The sequence below is a fragment of the Oreochromis aureus genome, linkage group 3 (assembly GCF_013358895.1).
Source record: "Oreochromis aureus strain Israel breed Guangdong linkage group 3, ZZ_aureus, whole genome shotgun sequence".
NCBI lineage: Eukaryota > Metazoa > Chordata > Actinopteri > Cichliformes > Cichlidae > Oreochromis > Oreochromis aureus.
The window spans coordinates 34,093,631-34,116,813 of NC_052944.1; the positions used below are offsets into that span (position 1 = coordinate 34,093,631).

The 23,183-nt window shown below is 41.6% G+C and overlaps 1 protein-coding gene across 1 annotated transcript; it reads right to left on the minus strand.

Moving 5' to 3' along the window:
* Nucleotides 1-9,154: 9,154 nt before the first annotated feature.
* Nucleotides 9,155-20,062, minus strand: LOC120433647. The gene is made up of 10 exons (XM_039600279.1): nucleotides 20,038-20,062; nucleotides 19,656-19,947; nucleotides 19,425-19,561; nucleotides 18,826-19,120; nucleotides 13,834-13,985; nucleotides 13,454-13,745; nucleotides 10,896-11,041; nucleotides 10,346-10,601; nucleotides 9,316-9,494; nucleotides 9,155-9,219 (listed from the first exon to the last, which is right to left on the minus strand). The coding sequence occupies exons 1-10, from the start codon at nucleotides 20,060-20,062 to the stop codon at nucleotides 9,155-9,157; spliced, it is 1,839 nt and encodes a 612-aa protein (XP_039456213.1).
* Between the last annotated feature and the right edge of the window lie 3,121 nt (nucleotides 20,063-23,183).

Consider the following 23,183-nt stretch of genomic DNA (forward strand, 5'->3'; position numbering starts at 1 on the left):
GAATTTCTGTTATGTTGAAGTATATGTGCTGAATATAGTATATCTGCCAAATCATAGTATTTATACCAAATCATAGTATTTGTGCTAAAACATAGTATTTCTGCCATATTATAGTATTTGCTTAAAAACAGAATGTTTTCACAACCATCGTATATCTGGTATGTTATAGTAGTACTACTAAGGCATAGTATTTCTGCAAAATCAAACTACTTCTGCTAAATAGTAATATTTTTGTTAAATTACAGTATTTCTACTAAAAAGCAGAAATAGTACCTTTTAGTCAAGTTTCTGGTAAATCATAGTATTTGTACGAAATCATAGTATTTTGCCAAATCATAGTATTTGTTTCACATCATAGTATTCGAACCAAATCATGGTATTTGTGACAAAGCATCGTATTTTTACAAAGTAATAGCATTTTGCTAAATCATAGTATTTCAGTCAAATCTCAGTAGTTGTGCTAAAAGCAGTATTATTGCCAAATCACAGTATCAATCATAGTATTTCTGCTAAATCATAGCATTTGTGCCAAATCATAGTATGTCTGCAAAATCGAAGTATAACAGTTATGTTATAGTATTACTACTAAGTCATAGTATTTCTGCTTTGTCATAGTATTTGTGCTAAAACGTAATATTTCTGCCAAATTATAATATTGCTGCTATTTCATAGTATTTGAGTGAGATTAGCGTTTCTGCAAAAACATCGTATTTCTGATATCTTATAGTACTTCTAATCAATTATAGTATTTGTGCCAAAGTTAAGTATTTCTGCCAAATCATATTATCTCTGCTAAATCATAGTATCTGCCAAATCCTAGTAATTTTGCTCAATGAATTTCTGCTATGCTGTAGTACTTTTTGCTTGATTATAGTATTTCTGCTAAGTCAAAGTATTTCATGTAAATCATAGTATTTCTACCAAGTCCCAGTGTTTCTGTTAAATCATAAATAATGTTTTAGCACAAATTGTATGATTTGGCTCAAATACTATGATTTGGCAGAATTTTCTATGTTTCAGCACAAATGCTCTGATTTGCAGAAAAATATTATTTAGTATAAATACTACGTTTAGCAGAAATACTATGTTTTAGTACAAATACTATGTTTTAGCACAGATTTAGCTAAATACTATGATTTGTCACAAATACTGTGATTTACCAGAAATACTGTGATTTGGCAGAAATAATATCAATTGGTTAAAATATTTTGATTGTTATGATTCGTCACCCCTTTTCAGCAAAATTTTCAGTTTTTTCACTCCTTTTCAGCACAAATTCCAGCTTTTTGGAATGTTTTCAGAAAAAAAATTCTTTTCAGCATAAATTCTGCTGATTCACCTCTTTTCAGCACAATTCTCAGCAGCTTCTGCTAATTTCAGCAGAATTGTCAGTCTGTCCACCTCTCCTCTGTGAGAATGTGTTTGGGTCAGTGAGATGAGTAGCTGCTTTGAGCCTGGTAGTATATCTGTTATGTTATAGTATTACTACTAAATCACAGTATTTCTGCCAATTCAAGGAGGCTGACTGTTACTAAGTGCATCAGTGTACATAGGTCATCTGTTGTGTTGGAGTGCCCTCTTGTGGCGCCTTTTGGGTAGTGCCTTAGTAAACGTGAACACTGCAAAGAAGTGGTATCAGACTGGTTTGTAGTGGAGGAATTTGTTGCCAGTTTCTTTCATCTTTAATCCGTATTCATGTTATAATGTAGTAGTACCACAATATGGCAGAAACACTATGTTTTGGCACAAATACTTTGATTTAGTATACTTTAGCTTCTTCACCCCTTTTCAGCAAAATTTTCATTTTTTTCACCCCTTTTCAGCACAAATTCCAGCTTTTTGGCTGTATTCAGAAAAAGACAACTCTTTTGAGCAGAAACTCTGCTGATTCATCTCTTTTCAGCGCAAGTTTCTGCTTCTTTGCCTCTTTTCTGCAGAAATTCTGCTGATTCACCTCTTTTCTGCAAAATTTTCAGCCTTTTCACCTCTTATCAGCACAATTCTCAGCAGCTTCTGCTAATTTCAGCAGAATTGTCCGTCTCTCCACCTCTTCTTTGTAAGAATGACTTTGGCTCAGGGAAACGAATAGCCGCCTTTGAGCAGAAATTCTGCTGATTCATCTCGTTTCAGCGCAACTTATTGCTTCTTTACCTCTTTTCAGCAGAAATTCTGCTGATTCATCTCTTCTGCAAAGTTTTCAGCCCTTTCACCTCTTCTCAGCACAAATCTCAGCTGTTTTCAGAAGAAAAACTCTTTTGAGCAGAAATTCTGCTGATTCATCTCTTTTCAGCGCAACTTATTGCTTCTTTACCTCTTTTCTGCAGAAATTCTGCTGATTCACCTCTTTTCTGCAAAATTTTCAGCCTTTTCACTTCTTCTCAGCACAATTCTCAGCAGCTTCTGCTCATTTAGCAAAATTGTCCCTTTCTCCATCTCTTGTTTTTTGCGAGAATGAGTTTGGTTCAGTGAGATCAGCAGCTGCCTTGCAGACCAGAAGGGCCAGGTTCAAACCCGGTCATGGCAAAACCTGTTTTCAGTTTTCTTTTGTTCTTTTGTTCTACCTCTTTTCTGCAGAAATTCTGCTGATTTATCTCTTTTCTGCAAAATTTTCAGCCTTTTCGCCTCTTCTCAGCACAAAAAATGAGCAGCTTCTGCTCATTTTAGCAGAATTGTCAGTCTCTCCTCCTTTCTTTTGAGAGAATGAGTTTAGCTCAGTGACATGAGTAGCTACCTTGAGTCCAGAAGGGCCAGGTTCGAATTCTGCTCAGCGCTTAATTTTTTTTTCACCACCATACAACTTTTAGCAACTTTTCATCTTTTTCAGCTTTTCAGCAGACAGCTTCAGCGTTAAGGCATCCACACAGCATTTTCGCAGGAAATGCAAATTTTTCTAGTTAGTTTTAATATCACTCTTATTATTCTTTCTGGGTCACAAAATAAACGTTTAACATATTTTCAGGCGAGAATATAGCTGTGTAAACCTCAAATATCTGCTCAGTTTATCAAGACATCACATATTTTCAAAAGCGCTCCGATGTTTTCGGAGATGTCTGTTACCCACCAGCTCGATAGCTAGCTGGGGTTGACGGCTCACTAGAGCCGGTGAAAACACCGGACTCCCGGCAAATCGTTTTCAAACCCACGCCGTCTTTTCGCTACTCAGGTTAAACATGATATATAAGTCACTTAGATAACTTAAAAATGATATTGTTTGGCTTTTTTTTAGTATTTTATTTGTTCCTGAGTAAATCGGGTTGGCTGAGATTAAAGTTATAGTTTTACACAGCTGAATAAACGTCAAGCAGACAACTGATTATCAGAAGTGTGAGATGCTCGAGAATATACTCCAGTGTCCTGTTATATTTTAGATAGCAAGGAGCAGACGGCTGAGTTTATTAAACTTCACCGAAACAATCTGCAAATTTCATTAAAATTTAATAAACTATCATCTTGTCTTTATTTTTTGCTAGCACATACCTTAAACACTTAAAGTTGTAAGCTAATGATAGTTATACAAGAGCAGATGCATGCTGGTGCGATAAGCTGTACGTTTTACGTCCAGTGGATGCATGATCTGATTAGTCGACTAATCGCAAAAATAATCGGTGACTAGTCGACTATCAAAATAATCGTTTGTGGCAGCCCTACTGTTGATCATAATATCCTATTAGAGCGATTAGAGCACGCTGTAGGTATTACAGGTACTGCGCTGCAGTGGTTTGTATCATATCTATCTAATAGACTCCAATTTGTACATGTAAATGGAGAGTCCTCTTCACACACTAAGGTCAATTATGGAGTTCGGTAACAATAATTGTGTCAGTTAAAAATAGAACAGCTTGGACATTTTTGCAGTTTTTACTTTTATTTCTTTTCCATTCTTTACTTTTACATCCTTCCAGAGAAATACATGTAAAATTACATAGAAACAATCAGATTTCCTGTTACTCTACATCTCTACACAGACATAGCAGTGCTGCCCTTCCCTCACAGCTAACAGTAATGCTATTCTAGTACAGGCTCTGGTTTTATCTCATATTGATTATTGTAATTCTATCCTTCCTGCCTCACCACACAGACTTCAGCGGATTCAAAATGCAGCTGCTCGTGTTTTTATTAGAACAGGTTTCAATGGACCCCCGTCCTCCAGCAGCTTCACTGGCTTCATGTAAAATACGGCGATGATTTTAAGATTCTGCTTTGTACTTTCAAGTCTCCATAATCTAAAAAGCAGGAACTCCAGCATATTTTGAGAAACGAAGAACAGCTTTAATAATAATAATGGTATTATTAAAGCTGTTCTTCGTTTCTCAAGTGTTGCTGGAGTTCCTGCTTTTTTAATTCTTTCATCTTCTCCATGCACCTTGGAAGCAGGTGAAGTTGTGCCAGGATCTTTTGCTGTGAAGTCTCCATAATCTCTCTGATATTCTGCACATCTCCACTCCTTCCTGTACTCTGAAATCATTCTCATTTTTACTCTTTCCCACACCACATTTCCTTTCTGCTACAGCATATAGTTAGGGCTGGATCAGGTGACCCTGAATCCACCCTTAGTTATGCTGCAATGGGGGATTCCCATGATGCACTGAGTACTTCTTCAGTCACCTTTCTCACTCACTATGTGTTAATAGACCTCTCTGCATTGAATCATACCTGTTATTAATCTCTGTCTCTCTTCCACAGCATGTCTTTATCCGTCTTCCTTCTCTCACCCCAACCCGGTCGCAGCAGATGGCCCCGCCCTCCCTGAGCCTGGTTCTGCCGGAGGTTTCTTCCTGTTAAAAGGGAGTTTTTGCCAAAGTGCTTGCTCATAGGGGTCAAATGATTTGGGGGTTTCTCTGTATGTATTATTGTAGGGTCTACCTTACAAGGTCTACCTTGAGGCAACTGTTGTTGTGATTTGGCGCCATATAAATAAATTATCTCCTTTTAGTCTTTAAAGAAAGGCATAAAACACATTTTAATCTCACCAATTCTATTTGATTATTATTTCATGTTAATATTCAAACATTATTATTATTATTATTATTATTATTATTATTATTATTATTATTATGCTAGACCAAAATGTAAATAAAGATATGCGGTATGATTGAGTTTGTCTTTCTCAGCTTTAAAAGTTTTATATGTGTAGCTATTGTATTATAATGTTACTAAAAATGAATTAAAAGAACAAAGTTCTGACTTGTTGCTATCAAGTGTCATGAAACGGCTGTGGCAGGCAGGATGTAGCACCCAAAATGCAGGACACTCAGCCAGAGGAGTAAACTCAAAGAGGTTGCTTTATTGCGGTTGCAGGAAAAACTCCATAAACAATAAACTTGCAAAACAAACCAAAATTAGAAACTAATACTAAACACTAAGAAACCTGGAGACAAGAAACTAGGGCCATGGACCACAGAGGGAAACACACACAGCATGAGGGGAAGACACAACACTGACTGAGAGAAACACAGGGCTAAAATACACTGAGGGATAACAAGGGAATGGGACACAGGAGGAGAGCACACCTGGGAGTAATCAAACACAACAAGACCAGGGGAAGCCAAACTAGACCCACTGACAGGAGACACAGACAAAGTAAAACAGGAAACATAACACATTGACGTGGACTTGACAAGGGGATACAGCTGACAAGGGAGACAGAGAATAACAGCGTTACAAGTAACGGCGTTACTTTTTTCAGTAACGAGTAATGTAATTAATTACTATTTCTATTGTTACAACGCCGTTACCGTTACTAACAAGAAAATGCGGTGAGGTCGCGTTACTATTTTTCAACAAACAGACGGTTGAAGCTGTGTTCAGCTTACCGCATCTTATATCAGCTGCACGGAATAGCTGTAAGTAATCTGGGCGCTACAGCTTTAAGCAGCTGCGCGCTCCCGCGGACGGCAATCACTTTTTGGCACAACAGCTGGAGCTAAGGGGACAAAACAATCGCATGAGTGCTGCTGTTTGACTGAGGAAGAATAAAGTAGTCGTGGTAAGCCAATCACATGACCACTTAAAGACGAAGCAACAAGGTGATATATACCAGTTTATAAATTGTGTTGATAGGCCACGTAAAACCAGAGTCATGATAAACAATATACAGGCGGCGTCCTTTCCTCAATAGTTTCGTCACGCTTAATGTCTAAGGACAGCGCTAGCAAGCACTCTCTGCTTATAACCAGTGTTGGTCAAGTTACTTGAAAAAAGTAATCAGTAACTAATTACTGATTACTTCCCCAAAAAAGTAATCCCGTTACTTTACTGATTACTTATTTTCAAAAGTAATTAATTACTTAGTTACTTAGTTACTTTTTAAAAACACGATTTACAACCTGAATAGGTGATAAAGTGATAGATCTTTCAGCCCAATTCTACTTTTTCTGCATAATCCATCATACAAAATGTAATCAAATGGAAAAGTCTCTTTTTAAAACTTGTTTTATTAGTTTTAATCTTTTAACTTTATGCATCAAGCAAAAATTAAATTATATGCAACATTCTCTGACTGGAAGAAATTTGTTTAACATTTAAACCTATTTTCTGCACATTCCAGCACATAAAATAAAATATTTTTTTGTGTTTACACTCACTCTTTCAAATAGATGCAAGTAAAACACAACAGAAAATAAATAAAGTCAAAGGCTAGTTGCTCTATTTTCACCTGTAAAGCAGGACTGGGGTAGGCGGAGGTTTATCCTGGTGCAGGTGTGCCGCAGTGGTCAGTTGAAGACTCCGCGAGTTTCTCTGTGAATTTCCCATTACAGTCGTAGCGCACTTGGCGCTTGCTTGGAAGTTAAGGGGGTTTTTTTTGCTGTAAAAAGAAGTTTTCTTCCCACGCAGTGAACAGTGGACACTAATGTTTTTGTCACTTTTTATGGAATCAAACTCAAAGTAAGGTCAGTACTTCCACGCTTTAAACGCTGCATGCTACACTCTGTCCCGCACTCGATATATTATCCATTGTTGATCTGCAGACAGCTGTTGTCACGAACGTCGCACTCGCTTACGTCACTATCATGAGACATTCTCGCAAAAAACTCACGGTTTTAGTAACGCAGTAACGCAGCATTCCTACGGGAAAGTAACGGTAATCTAATTACCGTTTTTGCAATGGTAATCCCTTACATTACTCGTTACTTGAAAAAAGTAATCGGATTACAGTAACGCGTTACAAGTAACACGTTACTGCCCATCTCTGCTTATAACCAAAAAATTTAAAAAACAAAACAAAAAGCTGCCCTTTAGTGTTGGTGGAAAAATGTACCATGTTGATCAATCAAAAATGATATGATTAGGAAGAGGGGGAAGTTTTAGGAGTGACGGTGAGAGAGAGAGAGAGAGAGAGAGAGAGAGCAGAAAAAGAGAGAGAGCGAGTTTTGAGATGTGAGATTTGTGACGTTTAGCGTGTTTGGAGTGTGTAGTTAATGTGTTGTCTTGTGTAGTTAGTGTGTAATGTTGTGGATAGTTTTGTGTTGTGTGTCAGAACAATGAGGCGACTGCTGTCTCCAGGTAGAAACAGCAGTGATACACCTGCTGCTGTCAGACCTGCAGGTATCAGGCTGTGATGTTCTCCTTTATAGTGGACAGAAATTCGTTTTTTGGAGTGGCACAAATAATTTGTGTGGCATCTTATTGAAGAACAGCTGATTGTTCTGTAAATAGTTTGAAATGGTTATTTTAAAAAGGGTAAAAGGTAAATGGATGCAAATAACTTTGTTGTTTGCAAAACTTGTGCATATGAATTTAAAATTGACAATTTATATTTGCATTTAAAGTTATGAAATATGATTCATTAAACATGTTTGTGGTTGTTACAGTAAAAATATAACTTTTTCTACTCTGATTTTATGTTTTTTGTCCGATTTTAGATCAATTGTGTTAATACAGTATGTCAAAATGAAAACATAACTGTAAAATCAGACACATGAGGTTGTGCTGAAAAGATGATACCAAACAAGTAAAGTAAATGGTTTTTAAAGGTGAAATGTGGAGGAAAATCAAAAGTAGTTAAAATGGCCAATTATACCCTGGACCCCAGAGGGTTAAATGTTTTTTTAAATAGCATAATAGTTTCTTTTCAAGTAATTAATTACTTTTAGAATCTTGTAACTCAGTTACTTTTTGAAGAAGTAACTAGTAACTATAATTAATTACTTTTTCAAAGAAACTTGCCCAACACTGAAACCCAGAATACTAAGAATGCTAATATTGAAACCAAAGGACTAGAAATGATAAATACTGACAAAATCAAAGTCAAAATCAAAACACTGGGTCACTGACCCAGGACTGTGACATCAAGATCATTATAATTAACTAAAAATAACAAATAAGATGAAACTTTACATACTGAAAGAGTTTTGTGATGTAACTAAATCAAAAGTGACATTATAGAGGAAATAAATGTAGTGTTTGTTAATTTGGTAAAATGACATCAGAACTTCCCTGATGAAGCATCGATAGAAACTCTGGATCTCTACAAGACTGGTTCAACTGCTTTGAAATACCTAAAGAAAGTGTGTATAAGCAAAGGGCAAAGCATGGAGACCACACATGACATAACTTGTATGAGAGGCAAATTTATTAAAACCCAAAAGTTGAACACGTCATAAATTGTAAGCAAATCAACAGATAAAGCAAGCTAATGACAAATACAGCCAAATGACTTGAAAAAAAAGAGAGAAAGAAAGAGAGGCATAGACTGGTAAGATATATTAACCAAGATGGCAACTATTACTCTAAATAAGCTGCTTCACTACAAGCCACACAAACCTACAAGTGGATGTAGGAGCCTAAGAGCACCACAGGGCCCTACTTGTATATTTTTTTAATGCAAATTCAATTCATTTGGTGAATTTGGAGTTAAGTTCTGTGTGTCGGGGGGTTTTTTTCATTGTAATCTACATTTAATTCCTAAAGTTTTTCATATAATCCAGAACCATCTTCAGAGTTACATCTGTTAATTGAATGAGGTTCATAAATATTAATTACTGTTTTTTTAAACTAACAAACAGGAAACATGAGATCTGGCATTCAGTTGTAGACTATGACGCTCCATTTGGTGAGCAACCTAACTGTCAGTTATATATATATATATATGTATATGTATATGAAAACTATTAGTAACTTAGAAGTATTCCGATATGCAGTATATTGTTGGCCTTTACTTTACAGTTGTGACATTCTTGGTGCTGTAGAAGTCCACTCTTTGCACATTGTCCCCAGCACCTAAATGAACAGAAGGTAGAGTAATTAATCCTCAGAAGCACAAAACTTTCTGAGGAACAACAGTGCACACATGCATTAGCGTCGTCTAAGCCCGACCTGATTGGCAGATGAAGTTGAGGTGTTCCCCACAGTGCAGGTCCTGCCACAGGAAGTGCTCTCCATTGCTCATAGCTCCACACATGCTGGAGTAATAGTAAGGGACAAAATCTTGTGGCCAGTTGAAGAAATTCATGGAGTGTCCGGACATCCAGAACCAGTCGTCTCCACTCAAGGATCTGTTGGACATAGTGAATCAAAATACTGCCATTTATGTAGCCTATGGATTTTAACTGCTTTTTCACATTTTCAAGTTATGTGGTCTTTATGATGGGCTAAAAAAACAAAACAAACCAAATCACTCCAAGCCTTCATTCCTTTTCTTCCTCTTACCCAGTTCAGCATCATCACTTTTCACCTCAACCCCATCAAGAACTGCACTCTTCGGGGATCCCTGCCCTGAGAGCTCCAAATACCATGAGGACCGCTGCTGTCTTCACCCTTCACATCTTCTCTAGTTCCTCTTTCAGTCCATGGTACTTCTGCAGCTTCCCATGTTCCTTCTTCCTGATGTTGCTCGGTATAGCTACATCTACCACAACAGCTGTACTATTTCTTGATATAGTGCTTTTCTACTCTGAGTGCTATCAAAGCGCTTTATACAACTAATTCATTCACCCAATCACACATATATGAAAACTATTTTAAGTGCTTACACACTTAACAACTTAGAATGTTTTGCATGGTTTTGCATGGTTGCAGCTGTCCTAGCGGCCTCTTCATGCTTCCCATTTACCTGTGAATTCCTTGGTGCTAACAACTATCCTTGATGTCTGTAATGTAATGCCTTCTTTCTGTGTAAAAGTGGAAATCAAAACCGTAGGTGAGACTGGAGTTCTGACAATCTTCGCTCTCTTTGTTACCATCCGACTCCACTTCTCCTGTCTAAATGTTATTCCGATCTCATTAACACACACACACGTTGTTAATGTGCATAAGAAAACTTGAACGATGACTTTTTGAATCCTGGATGACTCTGTGTACCCCCTTTTTAATCACCAAGCTGTTAAGAGTATCTACCAATAAGTACCTGCGCAGTCCCATCCAGGCGTGGTCTGTGAGGGAGAAAGGAATGAGGCCCAGCAGCTGCTCCAACTCGCTTTGCTCCTGTTGGCTGTGAAGGCTGAGCAGGTCCCAGTAATAACGTCTACAGTACATCAGAGCATCAGACCAGCAGAGCCTCTCTCCCACCACCGTCACGTTCCTGCCACCAAGCTGCACACTCACAGTGGGAGGTGTGGGAGGAGGTGTTGGAGGAGTTGGTGAAGGAGTAACAGCTTCTGGTGCTGGAGAGAAGTTTGTTAGGTTTCTGTTTGTTTCATCCGTGTTTGTTTGTTTGTTTTATTTTATTTTAACAGGTTCAATTGTAATGTTGCCTTCAGCTCCAAAAAAAAAACAAAAACCCACGAACACTGAAAGCTAGAAAGTCAGAAAAGTGCCTCAAGTTCAATTTCTCCACTGCAGCAAGGTGAATTGAGTCCAGTTTTTCTAATGTAAAATAATAAATATGAGAAAAAATATAAAAAGGGAAAATAAAAACAAGCAGCTACCACATATACCACTAGAAAGAACAGCTATACCAGGCAGAGAAGCAAACACCTCCACTTCACACAGCGTCACAACTCCCAGAGGTGCTGGCATGATCACATTGATGTAGCGACCTTCCATTTCATCACAGTGGAATGTGTATGTTGGTGTACCATCCAATGATTCAATAATGCCACACCTGATGGAGTTGTAGAAACATCAACGAGAAATGTGTCAGTTTTACCCACCAATTAATCTTTGTCCAACGATTAATCTGTTGCTTAAACGGGAAGAAAAAAAATGAACAAACATCCATCCATCCATCCTCATCCGCTTTATCCGAAGTCGGGTCGCGGGGGCAGCAGCCTAAGCAGAGAAGCCCAGACCTCCCTCTCCCCAGCCACCTCCTCCAGCTCATCCGGGGAACACCAAAGGCGTTCCCAGGCCAGCCGAGAGATATAATCTCTCCAGCGCGTCCTGGGTCTGCCCGGGGCCTCCTCCGGTGGGACATGCCCGAACACCTCACCCAGGAGGCGCCCAGGGGCATCCTTGTCAGATGCCCGAACCACCTCAACTGGCTCCTTTCGATGTGGAGGAGCAGCGGCTCTACTCTGAGCCCCTCCCGGATGGCCGAACTTCTCACCCTATCTCTAAGGGAGAGGCCAGCCACCCTTCGGAGGAAGCTCATTTCTGCCGCTTGTACCCGCGATCTCGTTCTTTCGGTCACTACCCACAGCTCGTGGCCATAGGTGAGGTCGGGACGTAGATCGACCGGTAAATTGAGAGCGCTTTTACACTCAGCTCCCTCTTCACCACGACGGACCCGGTGCAGCGTCCGCATCACTGCAGCCGCAGCACCAATCCGTCTGTCGATCTCCGGCTCCCTTCTCCCATCACTCGCGAACAAGACCCCGAGATACTTGAACTCCTCCACTTGGGGCAGGAACTCATCCCCGACCCGGAGTGGGCACTCCACCCTTTTCCGGCTGAGAACCATGGCCTCAGATTTGAGGTGCTGATCCTCATTCCGCTGCTTCACACTCGGCTGCGAACCGTTCCAGTGCGAGCTGGAGGCCCCACCGATGAAGCCATCAGAACCACATCATCCGCAAAAGCAGAGATGAGATTCTGAGGCCACCGAGTGAAAGCCCTCCGCCACTTGGCTGCGCCTAGAAATCCTGTCCATAAAAATTATGAACAGAATCGGTGACAAAGGGCAGCCCTGGCGGAGCCCATCACCCACCGGAAACAAGTCCGACTTATTGCGGCAATGCGAACCAAACTCTTGCAACGGTTGTATAGGGATCGAATGGCCCGTAACAGTGGGCCAGACACCCCATACTCCCGCAACACCTCCCACAGGACACCCCGAGGGACACGGTCGAATGCCTTCTCCAAGTCCACAAAACACATGTAGACTGGTTGGGCAAACTCCCATGCACCCTCAAGTATCCTCGAGAGGATAAAGAGCTGGTCCAGTGTTCCGCGACCAGGACGAAAACCGCATTGTTCCTCCTGTATCCGAGGTTCGACTAACGGACGAACTCTCCTTTCCAGCACCCTGGCATAGACTTTCCCAGGGAGGCTGAGGAGTGTGATCCCCTGTAGTTGGAACACACCCTCCGGTCTCCCTTCTTAAAGATGGGGACCACCACCCCGGTCTGCCAGTCCAGGGTACTGCCCCTGATCTCCACGCAACATTGTAGAGGCGTGTCAACCAGGACAGCCCTACAACGTCCAGAGCCTTCAGGAACTCGGGCGGACCTCATCAACACCAGGGCTCTGCCACCGAGGAGTTGTTTAACTGCCTCAGTGACCTCGACCCCAGAAATTGGCGGGTCATTCCCTCATCCCCAGACTCTGCTTCCTCCTCGGAAGACGTGTCAGTGGGATTAAGGAGGTCCTCAGTATTCCTTCCACCGTCTGACAATTTTCTCAGTCGACGTCAGCAGCGCACCGCCAGCACTATACACAGTGCAGGTAGAGCACCGCTTTCCCCTCCTGAGACGCCTGACGGTTTGCCAGAATCTCTTCGAGGCAGTCCGAAAGTCTTTTTCCATGGCTCTCCGAACTCCTCCCACACCCGAGTTTTGCTTCAGCCACTGCCTGAGCCGCATTCCGCTTGGCCTGTCGATACCTGTCAGCTGCCTCTGAGTCCCACAGGCTAACCAAGCCCGATAGGGACTCCTTCTTCAGCCTGGTGGCTCCCTTCACCTCTGGTGTCCACCATTTGGTTCTGGGATTACCACCACGGCAGGCACCAACCACCTTGCGGCCGCAGCTCAATGCAGCAGCCCGGCAATGGAGACGCTGAACATGGTCCATTCGGACTCAATGTCCCCAGTCTCCCTCGGAATGTTGTTGAAGCTCTGCCGGAGGTGTGCGTTGAAGATCTCGTGGACTGGGGCCTCTGCTAGACGTTCCCAGCACACCCTCACTCACGCGTTTAGGTGCACCGGGTCTGTCCAGCGTCCTCCCCGCCACCTGATCCAACTCACCACCAGGTGGTGATCAGTTGACAGCTCAGCCCCTCTCTTTACCCGAGTGTCCAGAACATATGGTCGCAAACAATTATGGAGAAATGTTCCAGTTCTCAGAAATCATGTCTTACCTCGGGTTTTGATTTCCACTTTGATCCAGTGAGTCCCCGATCCGAATCTCTGCCCCAAGAATCCTTTCAGAGCAACAGTCTTGTCTGTTGATGATGGTGACAGCACTGACTTTATAGACAGCTAGCAAGTCTACTCTCCACCAGGGATTTGTTTCTTCCTTAGTGTGGGAAAAGCCTGCAACACGTACGTTTCCATTTTTGTACCCATCAACAGCTTTTGAAGAGAGATGTGCATACGCAGTTGATGACTGTACTGTTGGCTTTTTTAAGGCCACATTTTGAAGTGGCTCCACTAAAGTGTTGAAAAGGAAAAAACAAGTATGAATCAGTATCAGGCAGATGTCTTTCAGTAGATCAGATCCAGTCACTTAAAGCTCTACCTGCTGGGGCAGCATACACCTCCACTTCACACAGGGTGAGAGTCTTCTTCTGTCCAGGAAGAAACACGTTCACAAAGCGACCCTCCATGCTGCCTCCGTCACACCGGTATGTGTAGGTTTTACCCGCATTGATATGTGAGATGGAAGCACACCTGACAGCAGAGAGTGTGGGGAGAGTATTGTGTTAGTATTGTGGGCCTCATGTTAAAAGAAATGTAACATAGACGGCCAAAATGAACATCACTGGGTTCTTATAAGTTTTCAAAAACTGTATCTAAGAAGTTATCGGTGAATTAGGTATTTGATCCTGAAGCAAAACAGGGCTTGTTGTAGAAACTCTTGTTAGGAAGCACAGCAGTATGACATGTTTTATAGTTGGTCACCAGGTTTGTGCACATAACAGGAGGGACTCTGGCCGACCCCTCCTTGCAGTTTCTTAGCTGCCACTTGGCACTCAAAGCTTCAGCTCCCTCCACAGAAAAGTTTCTTTGTTTTTTATTTAACTGTTGAAAAAGGTGGGATTGAAAGACATTGAAGTCCCCGCAGCTTTCCTCTTATCACATCTGAGAGACATCTTGAAACCCAGCATTTTATGTTTAAAATGACATAGAGTGCTATAACAGAGCTTTTCCATATTTGCTAATAGTAAATCATCTTTATTCTTTTCTCTTACTCTTTAAAGTGTACGATTCATACAAAGAAACTGTATTGAGAAAATTGTGATGGACAAAAACAGAGTTTTAAAGAGACAAAGTAAAAGGAAGTATTTCTATATAACTGGATTAAAGTGGATTATGTTTAAATGAATGTTTTTGTGAGAATGTGCTAATGAAAACTAATTGAAGAATGATAAACTGAATAAAACACAAAGCGTATTTATATGTGCCTGAATATTCAAATGTAATGGAATTTTCTGTGTTAAGAATAATAGAACATTAGAAGAAAAGAGAAAATGTAATGAGGTGATTTTAAAGTTTAAAGTGTTAAAATTTGTCTTAAACCTTCTTGATGCATGCTCAATCATCCAGGTAAGTAAATCTCCAAAAGTTGATTCTGTTCATCTTGACATAGAGTTTTCAGTGGGAGAAACGTTTTGTCACTCATCCAAGTGACTCATCCCAGTCACGGAAGCGTTGGAAGTAGTTCGTAAGAGATTACAGGATGACCCCAACCTCAGCAACAGGACCACTCTCAGCATCGACCAAGTGTGTTTGCTTTTGGAACTGTCTTCATTCCACCTACTTCACATACAAGGGTCAGTTCTACAGGCAGAAACATGGGTGTGCCATGGGCTCCCCAGTTTCACCCATCGTGGCCAATTTGTACATAGAAGAAGTGGAAAAGAGGGCTTTGTTATCCTACCCTGGAACACCACCAAGTCATTGGTTCAGGTATGTGGATGACACCTGGGTGAAAATCAAATCAGGACGTACCACACTTCACGGATCACATGAACTCGCTGGAACAACACATCAAATTCCCCAGGGGGGATATGAAAAGTGGCAGGTTAGCCTTCTTAGACTGTGAGATTTCCATCAGTAATGGGGGACATCTAAAAGCTGATGTGTACCATAAACCTACACATGCAGATCAGTATTTAAGGTTTGACTCTCATCATCCACTGGAGCACAAACTGGGTTTCATCAGGAAACTACAACACAGAGTGAACACCATCCCCACTGACACAGCGGCCAGGGAGGCAGAAGAACAGCACATCAAGAAGGCCCTGAGTAAATGTGGTTATCCCAGCTGGACTTTTGTCAAAGCTGGGAAGTCGCCAAAAGAAAGCTCCAGCCAATCCAGGAGAGAAGGACAACAGCTGCCTAAGCGAAAACCTGAAGTGATCCCAAATGTGTCAGGAGTATCGGAACAGTTGAGACGCATTTTTTCTAAACACCGGGTCTCTGTGGCTTTTTAAACCCCAAAATACGCTGCGCAAAAATTGGTCCACCCAAGGATTGATCCCCGACACAAACAGAGTAACATAGTGTACGCTGTTAAGTGCCAGGAGGATTGCCAGGATTTATACATCGGGGAAACCAAACAACCTCTGGCGAAGCGGATGGCACAACACAGAAGAGCTACCTCATCAGGCCAGGACTCTGCAGTCTATTTACACCTACAGGCCAGTGGACACTCTTTTCAAGGATGAGGATGTACACATCCTGGACAGGGAGGAACGCTGGTTTGAGCGCGGAGTCAAGGAGGCCATTTACGTGAAAGGGAAAGACCATCTCTGAATTGAGGAGGGGCCTAAGGGTACATCTTTCGCCATCTTACAATGCTGTGATTGCAGCCATTCCCCAACTCTCTGTGAATGGTACTCATGGCCATTGATCAGTGTTCTTTGATCAGTGGGCTTTGATTAGTGGTTGTTGATCAATGGTCATGAGAATTTGCATAACTATGATGATATCTTTCATATTGATGAAAGATAGGCTCTATTGAGTAAATCATGACACTTGCACAGAAGAGAGACAAACCTAGTTGTTGGTGCGTTATACCCCATGGCAGGGCATATGGGATATGACAAAACTCTGGAGCTAGTCCAATTTTATTGCCCAGAGTGTAACCGGGTTACCCCGCCAGCCGTTCCAAAAGCGCCTTTGCACCCATTACCATTAATGGAGGTCCTGTTTGAATGGATTGGCATGGACCTTGTCAGGCCATTTCACTGGAGTGCATGTTGGTATTTCTTTGTGATATCTGGTGGACTATGCAACGCGATATCCTGAAGCAGTGCCACTGCGCAACATTTCTTTGGGAGATGACACTGTTTGAGGTCATTTCCACAGTCAGTTTCGAAAGAGATCCAGACTGACCAGACTAATTTCTCACACACTAAAAGAACTGTACAAATTACTGGGCATTAAAGCTGTTCAGACCAGAGTCAACCACCTTCAGACTGCTGGGCTGGTGGAGCAGCTGAATAAGCCACTCCATTCATAATCACCATTTGTAGGTTCATTCACAAAGATAAAAGCAATTAGGATTGCCAGGTAGATTCTCTGTTGGGAGGAACTGGGAGGAAGGTCCAAGACCAGTGAAGAATGAAACCAGATTCCCTTGTCTGCAGGAAAACTGCCTTCTCCACTTTATTGGGTTGTACTAATTTGGCACACTTCCGTTTGGCTTGTTCAGAGCCCAAGCCACTTTCCAGCACCTCATGGACTGGGTGCTGCACTCACATGCTGCATATGCTGCCACCCACCTGCATGATGTTATCATCGACAGTAGCACCTGGGCAGAGCATATGCAGTGGGTGGCCGTGGTCCTGGATTCTCTGAGGCAGGTGAGGCTCGTGACCAACCCAAGAAGTGTGCAGTTGGACAGAGGGAGGTACAGTATCTGGGGTACCACTTGGGAGGTGGGCAGGTGCATCCACTGGTAGACAAAACACAGCAATTGCATCCTGACCGCATCCCAAAACAAAGAAGGAGGTAAGGCAGTTCTTGGGGCTGGCTGGATACTACCACTGGATGGTGCCAAATTTCGCAGACCTGATCAGCCACCTGACCGACATCACTCAAAAGAATGCTCCAGATCTGGTCCAGTTGGCAGACCAGTGCCAGGAAATGAAGACTCTCTGTGGAGAATCTCTGCTCCACATGCCCAATTTTTCCATCCCTGTTGTTCTGCACATCACTGGGGCTGGGGCAGTTTTGTCCCAGCAGGTAAGTTGGGTCGACCGCCCACTTGTTCCAGAAAAGAGAGAGTGCCTCACGATACAGTGGGTGGTCAACTCCTTCGTTATTACCTCCTGGGCCACAGCATTCTCCACAGAACCAAGGGGCCGAGCAGGACCTATCACTCATCACACAGACTAACTGCACAGAGAGAGGAAGGAAAGCAGCAGCAACTGGGATTCAGTTACACAGGAGCACATCTAAGGAACCAATTCAGGCAAAGTATGGTGCTATTGGAGGAAGAAAGTGGCTGATTCAGTCTGCAACAGATAGATCTGCTGCACTGAGGGGGTCCTGGGGTCCCACATCAAGGCTGGCACCAGCTAAGAAATCGGGACCAGAAGCAGCCTTTAAGATATCCAGTGTCCTCAGCTGCTGCCATGATGACATTCCATTCCCTGACATCTGTTCTTTGGGTTATTTCTAGAATCACAGTGATTACCCAAATAAGTAAAAAGATATCTACAAGACAAACAGTGTGTACGATGTGCTCTGTCCTTATCACCTATGGCTATGTTGGAACACAAAGTAAGAGTGAGAGGTGAGGGCATGCTTCAATGAGAGCGTGCCAAGCTCCAGCCCAACAAGGTGGTTTGCAGAGCGAGACTGTGTCATCGACAAGCGATCAGCAGTGAAGCGTAAAACGACAGAGGTCAGGTGGTTTCAATTTTCCTTAAGTTCCTGCTAAAGAGGAACTTTAGCATGTCAGGAGTTTTAGGTGTCTTAGCTGCTTTATGCGTCACCTCAAAGCCTTAGCTCCTTCCACAGATTTTCTATCTGGAGACTGGCTAGGACAATTACTAGTTTGTTGATTTGGCCGTATGTCTGGTGTTCTCGACAAGCCTATTGCTGATGCTCCTCTAGCTCTTTCCAGCCTTTTCCAGTCTTGTCCCTTTAAAAGCTCTTTGCTCTTGCCCACTGTGGTGGAGAGGTCGGACTGGATGAAATTGATTTTCTGGAAAGGTGTGCTTTATACTCAACTAAGATCAGTTTTATCTGTAACTGATTAACTGATTTGTGCCTAATAGGAACTCAGGCAATCTATGAAAGCCAGAAATCTGGATGATTTGTAGGGGATCAAATACCAAACCAATGTATAACTTTTATATAGTTTGTTTTTTCAGTTATATCATGTTTCCTGCGATTATAATTAAACTACCATAAATTAGAGCCTGTTGATTTCAGCGGGGGTTTAAATTATTATTAGCCCTCACTACGTTAGTTGTCATGTTCCAGTAGTAATCTTGCAAACTTTAACATATTGCTCTTCTAATTATTCTAAAATTAACTAACTTCTCATCATTACCTGGGATTATTGTTTCCATTGTTCTCCAGTGAGTTTCCTATTCTGATCTCAGCTCCATCCAGTCTTTCAGCACAGCAGTCTCCTCTGTTGGTGACTTTTACAGCAGTGACTGTAAAGCTTCGCTGCAGGTCCACCCTCCACCAGGGGTTGGTCTCGTCTTCAGCGGTGTGACTACAGAACCCATTGGTATAGAACGAGTTCCGTCTGCCATCGATGGCTTTGGACGCCGTGGCAAAAGAGAGTGTAGATGACTGGGTAGCTTCTCCTTTGAGTGCCACATTGGGTAATGGGTATCCTTGAAGGAAAATCAGTATGAGTCAGTTTCTGTAGAAGGTGCAATGTGTGGTGATTTTAAACATCGGATTTGGCTGTCAGGGCACAATCTGACTCAAAACACTTTCACCTATATACTACCATAAGAAAAGTTTCTTAAATCAGAAACAACCTGAAATGATTCACTGTTTAAATTTTTTTGGTATTTGACTCAAATTCATGGAGGTGGAAAAGTAAAAGTGATTTGAACAACCAAAGCCAACAAGTCCAAGGAGTCTGTGAACTACCAGACTTCTGTATCAGCATCAGAATAAAAATGTGATTACCATAGTACACTTCAACCTCGCAGAGATTTAGGACCTTCTCACTTCCTGGGAGAAACACAGTGACATAGCGCCCCTCAATAGAGCTACATGGAAAGTAGAACGTCTGTCCACTGGGGATGTGAGAGATGACCGCACACCTGTGTATGAACAAGAAAAGAAATGGAGAAAGAAATTGAAGGAACTATGACTGACTGCACCTTTATTATCTGAGGCTGTATCAAGCTGTTTCACCTCTCACGCTCAGGGTCACTGAAGTTTGCTGACTTTCCAATCCAGATTTCTGCACCATCCAACCTGTTTTCAAATCCTGCTCCACTGGTTATCACAACAGCACCAACTGTATACACTCTTGCCAGGTCTACCCTCCACCAAGGATCAGACTGTGATAAAGTAAGTGTGCAGGACCCTTTCTGATAGTTCTCGTCTCTGTTGCCATCGATGGCCTTGAAAGCAAATCCGATGTTGTCTCCGTTTGAAGACTGCACAGCTGTCTTATTCAGTGCCAGGTTAGGAAGAAGATGACCTCGATGGGAAAACAGAAATAATAAGTCAAAATACATAGATTGCACTGGGGGCTTGGGGTGGTGCGACAGGGTTCAAGGTAAGGCTGTACCTGCTGGTAGTCCCGATGCATTCATGAAGGAAATGCCTGTTAACAAACAAGATTCATTGATTTTTATTGACTGTTCAGCATGAACAGAAACTCCTGGGAAAAATAGATCGTAGCAATAACTTATCCATAAAAAGATATAAAAGAAAATTAAAAGAAACAAAAATAATAATAAGTGCACATGCATTATAACCTGGCCTGATTGGTTCTTTTTTTTGGTCAACATTAATTTATTGCAAATCTGTTTGTTTTATTTGTGCACTGCGAATGTGAGAGATGACCCCATACCATTATTGTTTATTATATTATATGGGTCCTGTATTGGGGTTGCTTATTTTTTTTACAGTTCTGATCCAGATTTCAGAACCAGTTTCAATTCCACTTTATTGGTTATCACTGCAGCACCAATACACTTTATCCAGGTCTACCCTGCATCAGCAGTTGGATTGTAAAGTGTTAAATGAGCAGCATGGAAAAGAGCATGTCAAGTGTGAAGGTCAGGAAGAATTCCAGTATATTACACACCCAGGATACATCCTGTTTGGGATATTTAAAGCAAGCAGTCAAATTACTTTTGCCGTTCCCCAAAACACAAATTATCATTGACTGAAAAGGGGATAGCTTTTGATTCAGTGCTAGGTAATGAAGATACTGAGATAAAAATAAGTAATTATTATTTCAAATAAACAGATTGTTTTCAAAAGAGGAGAAAAAAAATCTTTACCTGGTAATGTTCCAGTTGTCATCATGAAGAAAGTGCCTGTAAACATATGCAGTCATTCTAAAAAACATTTAAATGGTGACATGAACATAAAATATCATTTATATCAAATTAAACTGTAGTTTCGGAATTAAATAGAAAGGTGCTATGTGACAAATCGTCAGCATGTTACGCTGTTACGCATCTGTATGTTACACGTTTGGAAACATGAGAACCGTTTGGAATTAACCAACACATGTACATTTATTTTACTTTCTCATCATGAATCAATTTGGAAAACACTATCTAATACCGTTAAGGTTGTCGTTAAGGTTAGGGATAAGGTTACGGTTAGGACTAGGACTAGGGTTAGGGCTGGAATACATGGCTGGAACGTGTGTTATGGGAGCGTCATGCTATTGGATTCCATACACAATCTGGCGCATATCATAGGGACACGGAAGGTTACCTTTTGCGTTCCTATTGGATGCCTTGAGATGTTACATGTTGGGAATGAGAATGGAGGAAATCTTGTAATTGTATGTTTTCTACTGCATAGCTGTGGTATTTGGTCTGGGTTTGGTTTAAAGGATGAAAAAGTACAAAATATCTGGTAATGATTATTTTTAAAATTAAATAAATTTAGGCTTACCAGTCAAGAGCCAAATATAATCCATTCCATTCATGTCTTCTCACAATCTCACATAAATTATGACATTAAAGAAATGACACTAATTACTGGTATATCCCTGCTGACTTGTAGATCGGCTTACTTTCCCTGTAGTTTCTTCAGAGTACTTCTAATACCACACTGTACTAATTTATATAGTCTGAACATTTCAACAGCACAAGTCAATGTTTGCATAAAGAATAAGACTCCCAAATGGATATTTGCATTTTCCAAACAAATTACTTTGTGCTTTCCTAAAAAAAATTTTGCATGGTAACACCCCAATATGTCTTTTCAGCACCAGCCAGGATGACAAGTGTCACTAAGTACAAGACCTTTAACGACTGTTGAATCAATTTGTCATGGTACCTGGATTGTTGACACAGTGTTCTGACTTTAGACTTTTTGTCATTGTTTAGTTTTTCCGTGTCTTGTCCTGTTTTATTGTGATAGTCTTATTTCCTGTGTGCATTATGTTTAGTTTTAATTCCTCTGCTTCATTAGTTAGATTAAGTCCAGCCGTCTTCCCACCTGTTTGCTATCCTTCTGCTATCCTGTCTATTTAAGCCCTCAGTTTGTCTCTGCTTCTGGTCACATCATCATTTCGTCCTCATGTTTGTGTGCCCTGTTCGCAAAGTTGTTTATGTTCAGTTCACCGAGCTTTTCTGTCTCTCTCTGTTTCACACATGTGATGGTGACCTAACTTCAGTATTTTTTTAAAGCAATTACTTGAAGCAGCAGTCTTACATAATTATGGGCCACCCACTAACTTCCTTTTATCTCAAAACATTTTTAAAGAGTATTTATAAAACTGCAAACTGTTGATCCACACAGGAGTGGCTTATTTGAAAACTCCGTCACATTTCAGAACTCATCACAGTACAGAAACAGCCCTTGTGGGAGTGGACTCATCTCTGTGCTTGTTCTCCTAGACCAGGGGTCTGCAACCTTTACACCCAAAGAGCCACTTGGACCCGGTTTCCACATAAAAGAAATCACTGGGGGCATAAATACTTTTGACATCTAAAATGAAGATAACACTGTATATATTGTTTTTTACCTTTGTGCTTTGTGTGAACAACTAAGGTGTGCTGCTTATGAAATCCATGAAGTGCTATAGAGAAAATTACATTTTATTTATGTAATCAACACATTTTGAACTCTTAAAGAAATATAACAAAAGCAAAGACACCCAACTGAACTAAAATGATCCATGTAGCAAACAAAAACTGTTGTGAGCCGCCACCCTTATATCTCCTTTGGGCTTTTGGAGCCTTGACCTGACTTTTAAAAATAATTGGAAAAAAGCTCTATGCTGCTGAAAATTGAAAATAGATATTTGCAAAATTCTGCCTAAATATGTATTTTACCTGGTTGTCGTGCGGCGGCGGGCGTGGTCTGCAGCGCGCGCTGGGGAGGCGGACGCACCTGAGCGGCACCGCAATCACGCCTCGCCGCCTTAAAGTCTGTGCTCTCTCTGCTGTTGTGTTGGTGGTGTGTGTCGGGCTGTGAGCTGCGGCTACAGCCGGCTGTATGCGCGTACAGCAACCGTGTGTGAAAAGTGGTCAATAAAGAGATGCTGAAAAGCGCGTGCTCATGCAAACATCGCCGGGTTTGCCGTGATATGTTTACAATGGGACTTCTGCTCCTGAACCTCTGCGCACAACGCCTGCTAATCGGTGCTGTGCGAAGTCAGTTTACGCAGGACTGTAAGCTGTCATCTGTCGCCTGTGAGGCGTGAGCAGTGTTTGTCTTTAACATAGTTCACGGTGGAGCTGC

Bases quoted from the DNA above. Each gene is read 5' to 3' on its own strand.
- LOC120433647 (XM_039600279.1), bottom strand. From the start codon at position 20,062: ATGAATGCATCGGGACTACCAGCAG. The intron at 11,042-13,453 runs GTAAGACATGAT...CAACTCCATCAG, and splicing joins AGTGGAAATCAAAACCCGAG to GTGTGGCATTATTGAATCAT. The intron at 10,602-10,895 runs GTATAGCTGTTC...ACTTCTCTCCAG, and splicing joins GGTGTTTGCTTCTCTGCCTG to CACCAGAAGCTGTTACTCCT.